General features: G+C 40.4%; 1 protein-coding gene across 1 annotated transcript in view; it reads right to left on the reverse strand.

Moving 5' to 3' along the window:
* Nucleotides 1-18,199, reverse strand: part of syt9a (synaptotagmin IXa) — a 35,602-nt gene extending 17,403 nt beyond the window's left edge. The window contains exons 1-3 of the mRNA XM_066684340.1: nucleotides 16,786-18,199; nucleotides 5,198-5,657; nucleotides 3,400-3,952 (exon numbers count right to left, since the gene is read on the reverse strand). Coding sequence (XP_066540437.1) covers nucleotides 3,400-3,952; nucleotides 5,198-5,657; nucleotides 16,786-16,933 — 1,161 coding nt within the window. The 5' untranslated portion in view covers nucleotides 16,934-18,199. The remainder of the gene's footprint in view (nucleotides 1-3,399; nucleotides 3,953-5,197; nucleotides 5,658-16,785) is intronic.
* Between the last annotated feature and the right edge of the window lie 1,476 nt (nucleotides 18,200-19,675).

Raw genomic sequence — 19,675 nt, forward strand, 5'->3', positions numbered from 1 at the left:
TGTGGATTTAAACAAATAGCAGCACAACAATAACTGCAGCAAGTTGTATGTCCATATTTATCTGTGTCTCTAAGGAAACGCAATTTGCATGTTTGATTGGGGAGTTTGGAGTTTTGTAGTGTGTTATCCCCAGTCATGTAGTGTGTGTGATATATTTCCAGTCTCCGTAACAATCGACAAAAACAGTGGTGTAGTGTGAAATGCCCAGTCTGTTTATAATCTGCTCCAACTTTAAATAGAGCTGCATCTAGCAGCGTGCATGCACGTCTGTATTTTCTTCATGGGGTGTGTGCCAAAAATGAACGAAATTTCCTAACTACAGATGATCTACTGCAGTTTCAGCATTTAAAATAAATGGCTCAGTTTTTGATTTCTGAAGGAAATACCCGTGGGATACATTACTTAAGTAGTTGCTTCAAATCATGCATTCATTTACTGATTCACTATTCCCTGTGTCATTATTGATCAAGGAACTGCGAAACAGAAGAGAGAAATAAATGAAAATTTGAGGAAAGTTTTATTCCATTGTATTGCACAATTCATCTTTTGATATTCCATTGTACACATGGGCAAGAGCTGAATTTTAAAGGAAAGTATACTTGAATACCTAACACCCTTGAGCACCATTGTAACATAATAATTTTCCAGTTAGTATTTGCATCACAGTATTATCTATTGTGTGCACTCACTAATTTTCAGAGGCCCGTGGATATTATGTATATGGGGAAATCAAAGCATCAAATAACAATTCAATTGATGCTGAAAACTGCTATTTTAGACAAAGGGAAACATACACAATTAAAACAAAGATGCTAGAATTAATATTTTGGAGCGGTGCCAATGCAGACTCATAAAGGATTTCTGGGTGGATGGTATGGTTGGGCGGATAATGATAATACCTTATATCACGGTATTTTAAAATGTGGACTATATCCTAAAATTAGGGCAGAACTCATGACGTGTGTGTAGTGTGTCAAATTTCGGTTCTGTGTCTTGAAAAAATGATCATGGCTAAAATGATCATGTGCATTTAAGAGAGCCACAGGGAGGGAGCGCTGTGGGAGCTCAATGACTGCTGGTGTCACGGTCTGAAGACGGGTGGAGAAAAACACAAGCCCATTAGCCCACTGCAGTTGTAAGTTTAGCGCTGAGTTTGTGTTAAAAGAGAAAGGAATTAAGCTGTAAATAGACAAAAGTCTCAGAAAATCCTTCACTCGACTTCATGCTCACATGTATATGGCTTTATCCTCTAAATATGTGTGTTTTGAGCCTCAATCCGCTGAAAAATCTGCTGTGGTGTGCTAAACCACAAGTGGCTGTTAGCACCAGCTGTGCTTCCAAACAGTGTGCACGTCTTATTTCACTTATTTTCAGTTCCTTCAGCACAAGTTGCTGAAATTTGCTCTCCCAGAAAAGGGTTTTTATCGTCAACACATGTGTCTGTGTGCACTATTGGGCTGTGTTAAGCTAAATTCACTCAACTTTGTGCTCAAAGATATAAGGCTCAGCACAACCTGACAGAGCACCCCCTCCCCATGTATACCGAGATAATATTTTGAGACGGTATGAAAAATGTGGACAGCGCCCATCCCTAGTGGATGGTTCTATAAATAACTGTTGTTATAAGTGAGATGTGAAAGTGTTAGTAACTTTAAAGAATCTCCACAGATGTTCATTTGTAAACTTTTGTAAGTCTCGAACTAGAGGTCTGTATGGAACCAATTTTTTTAAAATCCCGCTTCTCCTGCTCCCTCTAGAGTTTGTCCCGCTCTCACCAAAAATCAGCAACATTTGTCCTGATAATTAATAGTTAACACCTGTAACTGCCTGTGCACTCCCACATATATCGCAAACGAATATCTCAAAATATGTAGAACAGTATTGATTGTGCATGGTAAATATAATTTTTAGACAATAATCAATAATGGTGAGTTTATTCATTTGCAGGATTCTTCTACATGTCCACCTCCCATGGTCACTCCACTGGTTAACCGCCCTCTCCCTCAAATGACAATTAAATTTAGTCCCAAGCAGCAAGATATTGTGATGGGACCCATGAGTGCAGACCTCTGTCTTGAACATCCATGGCAGGAATATGAATTCAGTCTACAGTCTATTAGATTGTTTTAGCCAAGTCATGCTATTAGCTGCAGGCATTGCTTTGCACAAAAGTAAAATTCCTATTAAAAACCTGTCAGATTCCACCCAGCTTTGAATAATGAGTTTTTATTATAGAGAAAACTTTATTCAGAAGCATAGTACTGAGTCAGTGTATGCAGTAAATGGTGTTTATGGGTAAGAAGTCTTCCACAACTTGAATTGGATGGTTTGTCTTGGGTTTGCATGTTACCAAACTACACTATGTCCAGATGTTTTGTGGAAAGCTCCTAGTAAGGAATTGATTTACCTTGTGGACACAAGTATTCAATCTGGCAAACTGTGATTATATAATCTCCAAAAGCACAAAACAAAATATGACGTTATGGACCAGCTGCATATGAGAAAGTTTCCATGCCCAATACCCAGTGTTCAACAGACGTATAAAAGCAGACAGCACTGGGCTATGGATTAGTGGAACTGCATTCTCTGCTGTAAAAAAAAAAAATGTTCCAGTACCCTTGAGATGTGCTGCACTGCTGTTTGATATGAAATTAGTATCTGTCCTCACTAATGTTCTTGTGGCTGTGTGCCAACAAATTCTCACCGAAGTGTTAGAACATGTGGTCTAAAGTCTTCCTACAAGAGTGCAGAAAAGGGAGCATTAATAGACTTGCAAAATTAGTTTTTTTTTAGCATTAGTGTGTGTACACAAGCGTAGCAAAACTGTCTGAAACATATGTTTTTAATTCATAACTTGTGTTGTCCAATTTTGTTTATGTCTTTTTTTTTAATTCATGAGTCATAAGGTTGAGTCATGTGCCACCATGTAAATGGAGTCTGTCTCCAAAATATTCTAATACAGTCCCAGGCAAAGGTTTATTGTTTTGTTGACTTTCTAAGTGAAAAGCATTTCCATATGAAGGTCAGATTTTAATCATTTCTGATTTCAATCACTGTATTTTCTGAATTTCACATTTTAGAAAAGAAAAATCCAATGTGGTTTTTGATTTGTACACTTTCCGTTTGTTTTTCAGCATGTTTCAGCCTATGAATAAAAACTGCACTAAAATTTACAGAGCAATACCATATTTAAATTTATTCTCTGATTTGAGTTAGAAAATCACTGCACCAACTGTGCAATTGAACCAAACAATTTTTCCCCAGAACCTCATGTGCATAAGCCATTTAGGAAGCTTTGAGTGGAAGCCAGAATTTGTAATTTACTCATTCTCTCACATACTTTACCAAAAATTGAAAGACGTGATAGGAATGTGATGCTGTAAATAAAGCTCTACTCACAGAGGACACATATTGAATGTCTCGGCACAGCTTGGTCTCCCGAGGAAAGTCCACCAGGTCAAGGAAGTTGTCCACCACCACTTGTCCAATGATGTCATGGCGTGAAAAACGGTCAAAATCATAAATAGTGAAGTGGAGCTTTCGATTGGGAAGTTCAGCGTATGCCACAGGGAAGAGGAAGACCTCATCAAACACAGGGTTTAGAGTCTTGCGATGCACCTTGGTCTGGTGCTTGGTCTTGCGATCAGGCAGGAGATAGATCTTGACATAGGGGTCTGAGGTGCCGGAAAAGTCCTTGGCTGGAAGGTCTTGAGCTCTGTGGATCTTGACGATGAGCTGCTCCAAATCGCAGTCATATTTGAGGATGAAATGGAGACGACCACACGTGCCACCTCGTCCACCACGGTTCTCTTCACCATCCAGAGAGCGCTGCTTATACAACTCTGGTTTGAGCCTGCCGAGACTCATTCCAGTCAAAGAGTCTTGCCTCTGGAATTGTGCTACCATGAAGTCGGGGTTGGATTGGTTCATCTGACGCCGAATAGAGCTCTGCCTGTAAAAAAAAAAGAAAAAGGACACAAAGGAGAACATTTTATGACCAGCTACAGGAGAATCTTATGCAGTCTTATGCATATATTATTATTAATACATTTTGATTAGTTAACACATCTACTACAGAAACAATTTGGACGAACCCTTTTGTTTGCCCCCCATTTACAGTTCACCGCTGGTGTTTGGGACTGGAGCCATATGCCAGTATGAGGCCTACTGTGTGAGTTTACTATTTATTCTGTGCCATCTGAGCATTTGCTTGCTGATTTTTGTTATGGAAATTTAGGTTTTAGATCATATCATGAGGTTGTCCTCTGTATACTACCATTACAGAAAGCGGAATTCTAATTGGTAATAAGTTAACACTGGGAAGTTTTTAGTATATATATTTTATAATATATTTTATTATATTATATATTATTATTACTATTATTTTTTAGTTAAGCATATCTGAAAGAAATATAAAAAATGCCATACATTTTGTACAAAGTGTTTTATATTTTTCTAGAAAATATTTTATTAAATAGTAAATAAGCCGTAATCATGGATTAAAAAGTGCATGGAATGTAAACTAATATTATTATATATTTTTTTAATATAGCTTGTGGATGCTTCATACAACATGATAATTTAAGTTAAACATTCTGCCATTTATCCTTCACTTTAAAAACAAGTCTAGACACTCCAACGAACAAATCCTACATCAAAAATATTAAAAGAAGTTTGGCCCTGTAGAAAGACTGAGTGAAGGACAAATCTGTCTGGCATGTGTGACTGTATTTAAACAAGCTTAAACATGTGCCTAAACATATAGTAGCTCTTGGAGCAAACCTTGTATCTCCTAACACCATCCAGTAGCACCAGCTGTCCTTTACACCATGGGAAAATTTAATGATGGAATGATTCAGAGAAACCTAGAATAAATACATTCAACTACCATTTTACGCTTGAGTGAAATTTATAAGAAATGGACCAAAATGATACCGTCCAAAACGACCTTCACACTTAAAGTTAGGTATTCAGGTGCAGCTAAAACAACAGCTTTAGTGCTTTAAAGAACCATTTTTCAATTTTCCCATTGTAAACACAACTCTGTTGTACTTTAAAATAGTGTGAATTTTAATATAACAGCTGCCTTTATAACATCACCTACAAAAGGTGAATGAACCAACCCCACATGTGTAAGGCCTAACTACTGATGCGTCTGCGCTCTGCTGACCACCCCACAGCAGCTAACCTCACTGACCGGACACAAGTTGAAGACGGATCAGTGATCTGCCTCTGGATGCGGCTGTTGCCATAGACACCATTCTCGCGGGCCTTGGACTCAGCCTCCAGGGGGATGTCAGGTGAAGTGTGGCTGATCTTGAGGGCTGCCTCAGGCACAGGGACGGGCGGAGGAGACGCAGGAGCAGAAGGAGAGACGGGTGTGGGAAGCACAGTGGTCTCCTTAACCACAGAGCCTCGTGGCTGGTTCCGACGCTCCAGTGTGGCATCTACCTCTGTGTAAATAGGCTGTGGCTGCAGTGGGGGAGGGGGAGGGGGAGGGTTGGGGTGAGGGTCTGGCTGGCTTTCTTTTGTGCCAGGAGAGAGGCCTCGCTCGCGCCATGGTATCCAGCATAGCTTCCATGAGACAAAAAGAGAGACGCCGAACAAGGCTAGGCCACAGGCAGTCACCACCAGGGACAGCAGGCTCACGGACACATCTGTAGAGCATGACAAGCAGAGAGGGGAGTGAAGGAACAGTCTCTTCGTCACATCTCATTCCCACATTTTAACAACATGCAGTTATTTTTTCAAGGTATAAAGAGTAGGTTATTGCATTTTCATTTAATAAGCACAACTATATATATATATATTTGTGCAAGGAAAATGGCACAATCATCAGTCAGGAAAATAAGAAAGAATATTGGGACAGTGTATCACAGGACATCGTCATTCATGTAATATTCAGAGAAATTAAGGCTAATATCTTATTTAGATTAAGAACTGCCTTACCATTTCCATTGATTAATGGTAGCAAATATACACAATGTACTCAGATATTCATCTCTAAATCTGAAATGGTAAAAGCACTCTCTTCCCTCAGCTACCTTCTGAAAAGTGGATCCTATTAGTATGGGAACATCATCGCAGCCTGTTTCTCCTGGTGTGTGCCTATGGGGCTTTTTTTCAGTTGGTGCCATTTGAAAGCCCTGTCACTGCACTGATGGGTCTTAACCAGCAGTGACTCTAATGAAATCTCTGTGCGTTAATTGAATGCAGGAGCTTCAGTTAATTAGGTCCGAATCACACACCACAACCCTTTTTCCTTAACTTTAAAGAAATGGTGACATGCTTTAATTAAGATTAGCAAAACTGCTTTAACTGTGCACTGTCTCTTATCATGCCCTGGATCATAACAGTGTGCCTTATTGTATCGTTGCAAAAAAGTTAAGGAAAACCATATGTTCAAAAGTAGAAAGCAGCTCACCCAACAGTGGTCTTTAAACTCATTCACTTAGTGAAGTGTGAAATTTTTAAGTCATTAGGAACTAATAGACCTTTCAGCAACTGAATGATTCTAATGTGTTTTTGTTCTAAGTGTTTGTTCAGTTATCTGTATTCAAAACAATATAAATAGTATCTGAAAGTTAAGAAGCTTTTGCATGAAAAGAGGCTCCTACATTTCAGAGCATGTACATGAATAATCAAGACCTTGCTCTCTCTCACTCACATACATGCATACACACACACACACACATACAGTCACGGAGGGAGTGCTGAAGAGACGCGAGAAGTCACGACAAGCACTGTGAATAATCTCTCCCCGTCACCTCTGAAATGCTTCACAAAAAGAAACTCCAAAATCCTGGGCTAATACGCCAACATAGTGAGGAGATTTTAAAAAGCACTAAGAGCCTTAATACTCTCTAAAATCCAATTATGTTTTCACAGTTTTGAAACTTTATTCATACTTTTCATTTTGGGTTTTGGCCAGTGGTGAACCCTCGGGCTTTCGTCACAGGAATTTTTATTTAAATGTTGTAGTAATATTCTGGTTGAGAACCAAAGTGAGAATATTACACAGCGGAAAATATCCAGTGAAGAATAGCTTTAATATATATTCACATGGCCCATCTACAGGTGAGTCTCAGTGAGTACAGGTAAATATATGCAATGTTCTCAGTTGATGTGTAACAGGTAATGTACATCACAGTGTCACTAACAGAAATGAGTAGGAACATTCTTGTTGGTTTAATATTTTCGTACATGCTTAGACTTTTAAAGATTATGGTTATTGGATTATTTATTTATTTTTTATGTTTATGAGGTCAAATGAAGTACTGGCTAGCGTCGTCACTGTTCAGTAGACACTGATCGACCCTACCTGTACCATCATTGTGATGCTCCTCTGACCTGTAATAGGGAGAATAGCATCTCTTTCATGGCTCTCCTGGGCTGTTTCTCTAAAAACTAAGCTCTGCAGTCTTAGAATCACAGACCACACTCTTGTGGGAACTGTGTAGCACCCTCACTGGTGTTTAGCTCACTATGAGTAGCTCCATCTTACTGGTACGGACATTATGGCAGAACCTGTGACAAGACTGAGTTGTCAGAGGCAAGAATTCGTACAAGAGTTAATATTGGAGTGACACTATTCAGTAGAGAACTGAGACATGACAGGCACCTTCTTCTTGTTGCACTAGTTAGTAATAACGGGTCCTTGCACTTTCTTGATGTGTTGCTGACCAGTTTTCTTTATAAAAGTGTTATATTCATGTTTTTGAAATGTAGTGATTAGTGAGCCAGAGATTACAACTGCTAAATTTTACCAGATTAGTAAAGTTCTTAAAGTTATCAACATTGATTCTGGTAATAAGTGCTTTTCTGTAGTTGCTGTGTGGTTGTAATGCTGTTAGACTTTGTTTCGGTACAACCAAGGTTTTCTTGATGAGTGTTATAATCATAGTTTTGAGATTTATTATGAACATTGACCAGTGGTAGCACTATACTAACTTCAGCCGGATAAGCTCACTGTTTAGCATTGGTCATTGATTATTCTGGGCAATAAGTGCTTTTCTGTAGTTGCTGTAAGGTTGCAATGGCTAGAGTATCACCAAAGTCACGATTTATGCATGTAATAACATGGTCTAGTGTATTATGATCTTGTTTTTCATCATGTAGTCAACATAATTTCATTTAAATACCCACATTTCCCAGGTCCAGAATACAAATGATTGGCAAACACTGCCATCTAAACAGGTTAGAAACAATAGAAGTATTTCACATTGTTATATTCTTTAATTTCTTTACTCTCTGTGTGTGTGTGTGTGTGTGTGTGTGTGTGAGAGAGAGAGAGAGAGAGAGAGAGAGAGAGAGAATGACAATGAGAAACCAGAAAACTTCCCATTCGCATGCCTAATTTGGAAACTTTTGTTGCGTTTTCCCCAGCATAATTTGGTTTATGAACCAGAAAAGTTAGTTCCCAGTAGGACTATGGAAGAGTTGTTGGATTTCTTTCCCCAGAGACACCTTCCAGTATAGGTTTGTTTTACAATAATAGTTCACTGGACCCCATCTGTTGCTGCACAGTGTGTCACCCTAAACCACATTGTACTCACTCCAAGCAGTGTGACACACACTAATATGTCATGATCACTGCTCTCAAATGAAATCACACTAAGAGTGGTCCAATGCTAACCTTTTTCCAATGACAGAAACAGTACAGAGTGGGTGATAAATTGTGCAGCAGCAGATGGCCCACAGTAAATAACTGTAAATTAACAGAGTGCATATACAGAGAGTAAGGTTGGTGGTTCTGATAAAATTGATGCCTCTCTGTGTGTGTTTTATTAAATCAAGTGCATCTGGCATACCCTAACTCTTGGAAGATGTACTGAGGATTTAGTCAAATTCACATCACAATGTTTGGGAGATTTATGCCCCTCTGGCCAGCACTTGGCATTTAAAATTGTGACCATAGCTTCATGTGCAGCTGCTCTGAAGGAATCCAGTCTGTGTCCTATGTCAGTGAGCACATTACAGTAACTGAATTCACTCAGTAGATGACAAAGTTTACATATGCTTCATTATATTTTATTGTAAATTACACATAAAAGCAAATTAAATTAGAAATCATATACTTTCTGTGAATTGCGTATTATTAATGCCCTGTCTAGGTCGTGTTCCTGCCTTGATCCCAATCATTCCAAGGTTTCAGACCCACCACAACCCTGATCAGGATGAGGTGGATCAGGTGAATTAGGTTAGGACTGCAGCTAAATTTTGCAGTGTGTCGCCATGATCTGAAGCTAGAAACCTTTGTGTCGCACTGTCATCTTTATGAGAGAGAATGTTAAGCCTTTCATTTACACTGTATCTTACTGGTGAATGCCATAAACAGAGCAGCCGTAGAGTAGAAGGTCAAGAACATTACAATCCGCAGCCATCTGGCATTTTTGAAGTTATATTTGTGTGAGGACACTTTTAAATCTGCCAGCATGGGCTTGGAAAGAACAACACTTAAGTATCACTCTGTTTCAATCTTATCTGAATAATCCACAGGAATTCCTGAGGTGCTCTTTTTTCATCACGTAATGCAGTAAATGGTGCTACACTGATTAGTTTACTTAGCCCTGGCTCCACAAGACCACAAATAATGCGTTTTTATTTAGTAGCTTTCTTAATTCATTCTCCTCTATACAGACATACTTCTGAAATAAGCAATAAGAATCTCCCATACGGTTCCCTGCTGGGGATAAAAAAAAATACTCTTCTGAATTTTAAGATATTATTGACAGAGCAACGGGTCCAAATATTTGTGGACATTTTTAATAAGGTTAACTTGTAAGATCCCCATTGAATTGGCATGGAATGATAGAATGGGATGCTGGAGCAGCTGCACATGAGCCTGCGGTCACCTAATCGTGGCTAGATGTCTGCCTCCTCCCCCTTGCATTAGGCTGTCAAGCAGTGGAACTGCATTCTTTGTGTGAGCAATGGAGCTCCATTCAGTACACACATTTGATAAGTTTGAGTGATGTTCCTTATCCAGATCTAATCATGTAACATCAGTACCTGACCTCATCAATTTACGTGAACCCAAAAGCAGTCGGAACCTCTTAGCAACGTTCCAGGATTCTGTCTGCAGCCTTCCCTGAAAACTACCAGCAAAAGACTCTCTGTTCCTCATTTCAAAATGATGTTGTGTGAGATTTTATTGAAGTTCTTAATAAAGTGTCTTTTTAATAATATTAGTACAGTCTGTACTGTTATGGAAAATGAAATGCATATTAGTTGTTCAAACCATAATCTAAGAGCTTGTTGTTTTAGGCGTATACGCTTAGAAGACCAGGCTTTTAAAAATCAAACTAGAGCAAGTTGGCAAAGAACTGTCTTTGTGTGGAGTCCAGGAAGTAGGATGTCTGTTACCATGGCACTAATATAAATGTACTAATTTAAACTGTTGAGCAGGGTGCAAATTATAGTTTTGCCCTCTGACTGGTCTTTATTACACTGATTATTTAATTGCAGTGTGCACTGCGATGGTGTTCTATACCAAGCTCTCCTGGAGTGAGGGGTCATAGTGTTATGACTCCCTTCTGACACCTATCAAATTTTGTATTTTTTTTTCTTGCTGCTTGCTGTCATAAGTGCATGAGTCTGTCTTTCCATTTTACAGGCAAAGTGTACATTGGCTCAGGTTTGTAAAGAAAGTGTTCTAATTTTTGGTTATGTTCTAAATATTTATTGTGGTCTGAATAAATCTTGGCATTTCAAGTTAATGTAAAAAATGTATAATATGGGTGATTTCTATTGGCACTTATGCATATACAGTGTGTGTGTGTGTGTGTGTGGTCATTGGTAGAATAGGGCTATTCTCACTGTATATAACTGTGTACCAACCCCTATCTCTGCAGAACCTCAAGGTCTCAAACACATTAAGAAGGCGAGCACTTCTACAAATTAACTCTTGACGAGGCCACAGCTGTTCACTGAAAACCATTCCAGGTGACGACCTCATGAAGCTGACTGAGAGAACGCCAAGAGTGTGCAAAGCTGTCATCAAAGCAAAAGGTGGCTACTTTGAAAAATCTAATGTATGAAACATATTCTGGTTTGGTTTAACACTTTGTTGTTTAGTACATAATTCCATATGTGTTCCTTCATAGTTTTAATGACTTCCACATTCATGTAGAATGTAGAAAATAATAATAAATGGGAAAAAAAGACAAAGAAAAACCATTGAACGAGAAGATGTCCAAATTGTTAGTGTTACTGTACATTCACAATATGTGGAACATGGTCCAATTTATTATTATTTTTTTTTTTTGCTAAATTATAGTAAAGCTAGTAAACCTCCAAAGTTACAGACACTGAAATGAATAAACAAATTACCTTTAGACAGGTACTTGCACAATCTTTGTCTGTGTCACAATGATCTTAGTAATGCCAATTTATTACTATTCTCCACCTCTCGCTGCTGTGATTATCTGGAATCCACTTTAAAAGAGATGACACGCCTCAGCTGTGAGACTTTATTAAAGCAAGGCTCTGGGACTCCTCAGGAGAAAATAGTCTATTGTATTTCATTGAACTGACACTGCCTGCCATGAACAGCTGTCAATACAACCTGAGTGTGTGTGAGTGAGGGGGGGGGGGGGGCAAGAAAGGAGGAGAAAAAGTTGAGCGCATACGAAGAGAGAGATGTGAGACAAGGACAGAAATATGGAATGAAAAAAGATGAGTGTCACAGAAAGTAAAGGAAAAAAGGGGCATGATTGAGCAAGATATTATGGGAAGAAATGTGAAAAAAGGCAAGTGAGGGAAAGTGGAAAAATGAGAAGAGGATTTGAGGCAGAAAGAAAAGAAACTGAAAGAATTTGCATAGAGAAAAAAAGAGTAAAGGAAAAATGGAGATGAGAGAAGGGAAATTTAGTGTGACAGATGAAAGCGAAAAAAAAAAAATGGAACAAATGATTAGAGAGGTGTGAGAAAAAATTGGAAGGAGAGAGTGAAGAGGGATAAAAAGATTAAAAAGACAGATGTAAAGAGAGATTGAAATAAAAGAAAGGATGAGGACGCTAATTTAATTAACAAATACTAACCCGAAATATAAGGACTCTTATTCAGATTTTTAAAAAGTGACACCTGGTTTGAAGTAATTGAATTAATGAATTAGCACGTACGGACACACTTTGAACGTCCAGTCCATCTACCGTTGTGTTTTTTGGACAGAAATCCAGCACAGAACAACATGCCTCTCACAGATAGTGACTGAGGAGGGGTTTAAACCCACAACCCCAGGAATCTGAAGCTGTGTGACAGTGATACTCCCACCGTGCCAGTACCCAGCAAGTGACTATAACAAAGGCATCCATCAAAAGCACAGTATTTGCAGGCATAATTGGTCATAGCTCTCCACTTTAGGTCTTTTAACATCCACAACCCACTAAAAAGATTCAGTAATTTTATTTTATTTTTTCTGGGACAAACAATGACTTTTGTGAAAGGCAACCTGAAACTGTATTGCACGAGGAGAAAGCCTTACAACAATTATGTTCAGAAATGCTGCCAACTTCTCTGGGCTCGAGTTCATCTCAGATGGTCTGTGAGATGGTGGAAATGTGTGCTGTGGTCAGATGAGTTCATGTTTCAGTTTGTTTTTGGGATGAACGTTGAGTTCTCTGTGCCAAAGAAAGAAAGAACTGTCCAGACTGTTATCAGTGTTATCAAGGCACAAATGCCAACATCTGTCAAGTCATAAGGAAGGGGTGCATCTCTGACCTTGGCGTGGGTGCATTGCATATATGTAAACGTACCAATGATATGGAACGTGTGGATGAGTGTACGTTGGGATTTTAGATTGAGATTTGTCAATAAAATAATTTTTCTGTAAAGTCCATGTTTATTTCAGTTATTCAGTTTATTTCAGACTCAGGCAGGACTCATTCTACATATTATCACTGTCCAAGAAAAACACTTTTTTATTTATTTATTTTTTTGTTGTTGTTGTTAATTTGAGTGCCTTCCTGCTACACTTCAAATTTACACTTGCCCTCGCACACTTCCATTGACCACTTGGAAGTGCCTAGCCCCTACATCACACAAGTGCCCACTCACAGTGCAAGGGGGAGTAGGAACAACCAGGAGCAGGTTTTTCAGTCTGAACAACAACAAAAACAAACGTGCATCCCGCTGAACTGATTTCTACGGTGATTTGTACATGTACAAATGGGTTGCATAGAAAAAAGTTGTGATAGTTGAATATTTTAATTTTGACAGGAGCATAAACAAAAAAAGGGGTGGCACGGTGGTACAGAAGGTAGTGTCGCAGTCACACAGCTCCAGGGGCCTGGAGGTTGTGGGTTCGATTCCCGCTCCGGGTGACTGTCTGTGAGGAGTTGGTGTGTTCTCCCCGTGTCCGCGTGGGTTTCCTCCGGGTGCTCCGGTTTCCTCCCACAGTCCAAAAACACACGTTGGTAGGTGGATGGGCGACTCAAAATTGTCCGTAGGTGTGAATGTGTGTGTGTGTTGCCCTGTGAAGGACTGGCGCCCCCTCCAGGGTGTGTTCCTGCCTTGCGCCCAATGATTCCAGGTAGGCTCTGGACCCACCGCGACCCTGAACTGGATAAGCCGTTACAGATAATGAATCAATGAATAAACAAAAAAGAAAAATGATCATGTACGTGAATGCCCTCTTGTGCAAGCTGAACCTATGTATGCTTTTAGGTCCTTTACACCTATATTTGCTACACAAAACATGGGAATTTCTTTTTTAATTGATCCGAGAACTTACATTTACGTTTCGGCATAGCTGCTCGAGATGAGGGTAGGTACATGAGCTTTGCCTGACGTAAACAAGGACTACTGACGTGAAGACTGACCAATTAAATGTTTACAGACAATGTTATCGACCAATAACAGTAGCTCTACAGTCAGACCGTCCAATCAGAAAAGTTTAGGCTACTTCACCACGCCCCCTTCTCACTCAAGTGAACCAATTGGAGTAGGGGAGGGCGGGACTAGTTTGTGAACGAAACGTTTCTCCAAGTTCTATGTAAGCTCTAGAAAAACAAACGTTTGTGAAATTCTACCTGGACATTTTTTTAAGTCTAAAAAAGTGGACATGTCCGGGTAAAAGAGGACATCTGGTCACCCTATTTTATCCCTTGTTTTTGATTTTCAACCTTGGAATGGAGTTACATGGTTTAGTGCATAAAATCTTCCCCTAGGGATAATCCTTCAAAAGCCTGATACGTCATCAGAACACAAATTTGAAAAAGTACAGCGCTTAATTTTCAGGCTGCTAGTGGGTCTCTGTAGGCAGCTCGGCACCAGTCTGCTGCGATAGGAGCAGTACTGGACTTTAGGTAAATGTAAGGCATCATCTGCCATTTAGAAGTGTTCAACAACACTATTTTATCACCCACTCCTAACTCTCTTCCTTAAATTTTGCTTTAATGTCAGGCACTAAAATGAGATTCACCTGGATAATTAGCTACCTACCGAGGCATCAGCCTACTACTGGTGATGCTTTACGCTGGTTATGAAGAAAAAAGATGGCATTGGGGTTCCCCCGAGGTAAAGTGGTGAGGCAAAGTGAACAGGGCAAGTTGAAACAAGAACTGAAATATAGGGCAGATTCCTCTCCTACGGTGCATCATAAAAAAAGAGGAACATAACAACAGCGACAAACTGTTGAGCAGCAGAAGTTTTGTATCAAGTCATTCCACAAATTCCAGTTGCAAATCTGCAACGATTGTTTCCTCAGTTCCCAAACGATTAAAAATGTTTTTAAAAGGAAAATTGATGTAACACAGCAGTAAATGCCTCTGTCCCTTTGTCTACTGCATTTATAAAGGGTCCCATCTTTTTCAGAAGTCGAGTTTTAAGATATTTTGTCACCATTACCCTAATAACAAGACTGAAAATTATCACACATGTCCTGAGTGCTCACACCATTCAGGAGGAATACGAATGTCTGTTAAAGCTGCAGCTGAATAATGTGTTATTCGTGGGTGGTAGATATCTCTGCTTTTGCTTTTCTGTATAGCTGTCTGTCTCTTATAAAAGGAGCTTGTGGACCATTGTGCAGCACTGTGCATGACCAGTTTCCATAAGACTCTGCACACCATCCAGCCAATCACTGTAGTGTATCCTGACATCCAGTGATGGGACGTCAAATGCTTGCTCTAGGTTTCCGATTGCTAGGCAGTATGTTAATATTCGTACATCCCATCGCTTTCACGCTGTATGGCAACAGTTTTAAAATGCTGCTCTTTGAGGATTTTCTAAAGCAAACGCATGTGATCTCATGCCGGCATTAAATGGGTCATGTAGTCTTCAGGGAGCAGAGGAGGGAGAGCGTGAGCGAGAGAGAAGGAGTTGGAGGAAGAGGGAGTAGTTACAGTAGAAAACTTGACACAGATAGTTTCATGTCACGTCTGCTTTGATTGCAGTATGTTTGCTGTGTTTTTGCAATGTCTTTGCAATCCTTTTGCCTCAGGTGCCTTTAAACGTGGTTCTTCAAGCCTTTCTTAGGCGAATACCATTGTTCTATTTGGAGCTTTGAACACTGACATAAATGCTACTTCTCTGTAGAGAATCTGTTGTAAATTGCTTCTAAAGAACTGTTTTTGAAATCATTCCACAGCACCAAAGGCAGTGGTCCTATTTAGCTGACCTAAAAAATGGTGAAATCGTTCTTAAGATTGATGACATGCACTGCTATTGTTAAAAGCTGGACACTAATAAAAGGAGAACACCGTTTGGTGCTTGATATAATCAGTTTCTAAAAGGTTTCATACAAATCAATGCAAGGCATACGTTACAAGACTGAAGAAACAAATGCAGATGTTTACTTATGGTTTCATATACAACAATTACCTGTATCCCTTGGGGGCATCTTTTTCAGTGTACAGTATATAACCATTTTCACTTAAGTGTGCAGATTACAGAAGGAAGAATGTGAGCTCACATGGATGTGATCTGTGGTTGGAAATCGTGTTTCTCAAATGTTCTTGACTTGGACATTGGCTCTAGGTGTAATCTATAACTGGTAGAAGACGTTTGCGTGAAAAAGGGGTCATGGGAACAAGGGAATATCCATCTTGCTCGTCTCATTTACTATAAACTAGAACTGGATTTCAGTTAGTTTCAGAAACGATTGTAAACACAGACTCCTTTAAAAGTCTAGTTGAATGTAGTTCCTGAAAAAAGGGGTTGTGTGGAAAAATACTATGAGCATGGTCTTCATTCTAACCTGGTATGGACCAGTTAAAATGCCCTGTATACAGTGTGTCTAAATGTTTGACGCTCTAGCTATTTAACAAAACCGATTTTTATTCTTTTAAGGAAAACGAATAACACCTGGAAGTGATTGAAAGTTAGGGGACCGGTGATTATTATTCTTTAAATGATCACCAAAGGACCACAGAGACGGGTTCACTGGAATGCATATTGTACGTGCCACAGGAGAACAAGTCTTCACCATGCTTCCCACCCGTGGTGGACTACTGGAACGAGTGGGGGGATGCAGTTTATATGTGTAAGGCAGATAGCTCCAGCATTGCTATTTTCTCCGCTGCAGTGCCAAGTGAGTGGGAGGCAGATTTTCACCTCCACTGACAATCAGAAGACATACAGAGCGCTGGACACCAGGCAGCTTTGGGCTACAGGTAGTCTGTGTAAAGGTAGTGCAAGCTTTACTACTTTTAACAGAGAGATAAAGCTGGGAAAATAAATGACACGTTTTCTAGCAACAGGTCACAGAAATGTTGACATGTTCAAGACTCTAAACAGCTCATGGAAAGATGTGAAAAGCCAGGACTCCAGCTCGGGGGCTCTTACCTGATTCGGAATACCTCGGTCTGGCAAGGTCTCGGAAATAGTAAATGAAATCCAAACAGTTCTCGTTCTGCACCTCCCCCTTAGAACAGAGATCCGTCAAGAGCTCCAGTGCTTTTTGGCAAATCCCGGCCTCTTTGTCGACAGGCATTGCCCACCAGCATGCTTGTGAATGGAGGCGCTCCTCGGCAGCACCGCGCCACCACTCCTCCTCCTACCTACTCCTCCTCTTCCTCCTGTGCTTCCTCCTCGCGCTGCAGTCCGCCTTCTTATCGCCTCAGTTCAGCGCGAGCATCGCCGGTTATTCTCCTCCACCTGCTCCCGGGTCTACGTTTGAAGTTCCTCGCGATGCCGTAAGGAGAGGAGAGAGGAAAAAAAACCTCAGCGCATTTCGTCGCGCGCTCCGGATCAGCTGCGGTGTGTGCGCACGTGTGCGCGTGCGCGTGCCTGAGCGTGTGTATTGGCGTGTGTGAAAAGTGGAAGAAGGCGCGGCTGAGTTGTATCTGCCACCGGTTGAATCGTGGCGAGCGAGCGCGCGCAGGGCTTGGGCGCGTACCCGCGTGGATGCCAAGAGCCCCGTGCGCATTCAAAGGTGCGCCAAAAAGCAGTTGGGAGTAGGGAGCTGAGACTGGGAACGGCGCTGTCCAAAAGGAGCACGGTGTACGCGATAAAAAGCCCGGACTTTGAAGTAGCTGTGCACTCGTGGTGCTGACAGAGGCGCGCGCTCGTGTCGTCCGCGCGCCCCGCGTGCGCTACGAGGAGATGCAAGCCTTGAGCGTTTGGTGCAGAGTGAAAGAGAGAAGACTTAAACGAGGAGCGCCAATGATCAGCGGTGAAGACAACTTCTCGAGTGGGGCTCCACTAAGAAAAAAAAAAGAAAACCCACCTGACTTGTGTCATGCATTTTACATGAAGTGACGACAGAAACGAGGCATGCTGTCAGTGATCTAATGGAGAAATTCCCCATTTTTAAGACCTGCCATGAGTCATCCACTTTCTTCAGTGAACTAATAAATGGATAGCGTCACATGGTCTACCTGCATTAATAACATGTCAGTTTAATTATTCACTCTGTTTGAATGGCTGTTAATGGATAATATCTTGCCGATAAAGAGCTCAAAAAGTGATATTCAAAGGGTCGGCTGCAAAGGCCTGAACTTAGAATTGCTTTGTGTAAATGTATATAATCTGTGCTTTTTTATGAGGCAGTTGAGCCCTTCCCAGTAAACAATTAGCCGTTGAATCAACGTTGAAATAACCCAATGACTGCCGTCTAATCAACGTTCTCTTAAGGTTGAAAATGAAAGTTGAAAATACGTCCAAACACAGACATTGAAAAGACGACTATTAGCCGTATTTTGGACGTCCACTGACGTTATCGATTGGTCACCACTTAACTAAATTATTAAGATGGATTTTGGACGTCCATTGACATTTAAAATATGTCCTTGACAGACAGACTACTTCTAGACCTGTTTTGAACGTCCAGGGACGTTCCTTGTTTACAGGGTTGGATCTTGACGTATATTTTAAACATATGGTTTTAAAGTACAGCATTAAGAGATGTTCACTGCTCTGTGAGTTTATACGTATGTTCTGTGTCTGTGCTCCAAAGAGGGAAATGTTTTAAGCTGCCAGTAAGGATAGGAGACTATACATTTATTTCCTCTCTCTCAGTCCCTTGAATGTGGAAATATAAACCAAACTCTATATTCCTATATTTGGAAAGGTAAAGAATCATATATAAAGGAGTACTAGCCAAGAGTGGGGGAGAGAGAACAGAGTGCTGAATCGGACGCCTCTCTCACGGGATCCTTAAGAACCCGTAAGACACTGTTTCTGTAAATAAAGATAAATTTACCATTTTTTTCCATCACCTGTCTTCACAATACAGTAAATAAACAACAATCTCTGCCTAACTTTTACCTAGAAACTGCCAATCAGGGTGTCTGTATGTGGTAGAGTATAATTTTGTATCATAACACAACAACTAAATTCTTTACAGTGGTGGTGATAGTCTGCAATGCAAAAACATCTAATCAGATTACCATTCAAAGCCATCAGTAAGCTGACCCAGTCTTCTGAGAGTTAATATTGATACACTGATGTAATGTTGATTTAATCATAGCATACTGATGGAACAATTCTATAATTCCATTTCGGTAGTAGCCGCTTATCTAATTCAGTGTCGCGGTGGGTCTGGAGCCTATCCGGAGTCACTGGACGCAAGGAGGGGAGGAACAGTTCTGTGGTGACTTTAAGTCCATTCATTTCTGAATTTAGACCACAGTGAAATCCTTTCTAAGGCATCAGGCTGCACATTTCTAAACATGAGGAGGAAGGACATTGTGGCACATGTGGACACATGCAGTGCTTCAAACACATTCTCATTAATTGTGAACAGTTCTACAGAGTTGTCTAGTTTATCAGAATAAGAGATGGGTCTGAAAATTATATCATTCACTTATCTGATTTCGGATGGCATGGCTGATCCACTTACACATCCATATTCCCATCCACAGCTTGTCCTGGGTCATGAGCCGACCATAAAAACACACTGATCCACATTCCATTTTACATCGTACCATAAACCAACGACAATTTCAGTCTGTAAGGCCACATCAACGTAGCTGTCTGTGTGTTGGCCTCCTGTTCATATTAAACGGTGTTGTAGGTCACACATGGTTTTTTAAAAAACTGTTTTCTGAAAACCCTTTGTCAGTATGGCTGTGTTTACAGGCAAAACAGAGCTTTTGGAAAATGCTGCCATTGCACTGTATGCCACACAGCTCTGTTTACACTGGCAGACTCTGCTCAGAATCTTACGCTGTTCTCCGGATCTTGACAGAAACATTTTTACCGTTCTTGTGTAGATGTGCGTATATTTGAAAAT

This window comes from Hoplias malabaricus, chromosome 11, assembly GCF_029633855.1.
Source record: "Hoplias malabaricus isolate fHopMal1 chromosome 11, fHopMal1.hap1, whole genome shotgun sequence".
NCBI classification, from domain to species: Eukaryota; Metazoa; Chordata; class Actinopteri; order Characiformes; family Erythrinidae; genus Hoplias; species Hoplias malabaricus.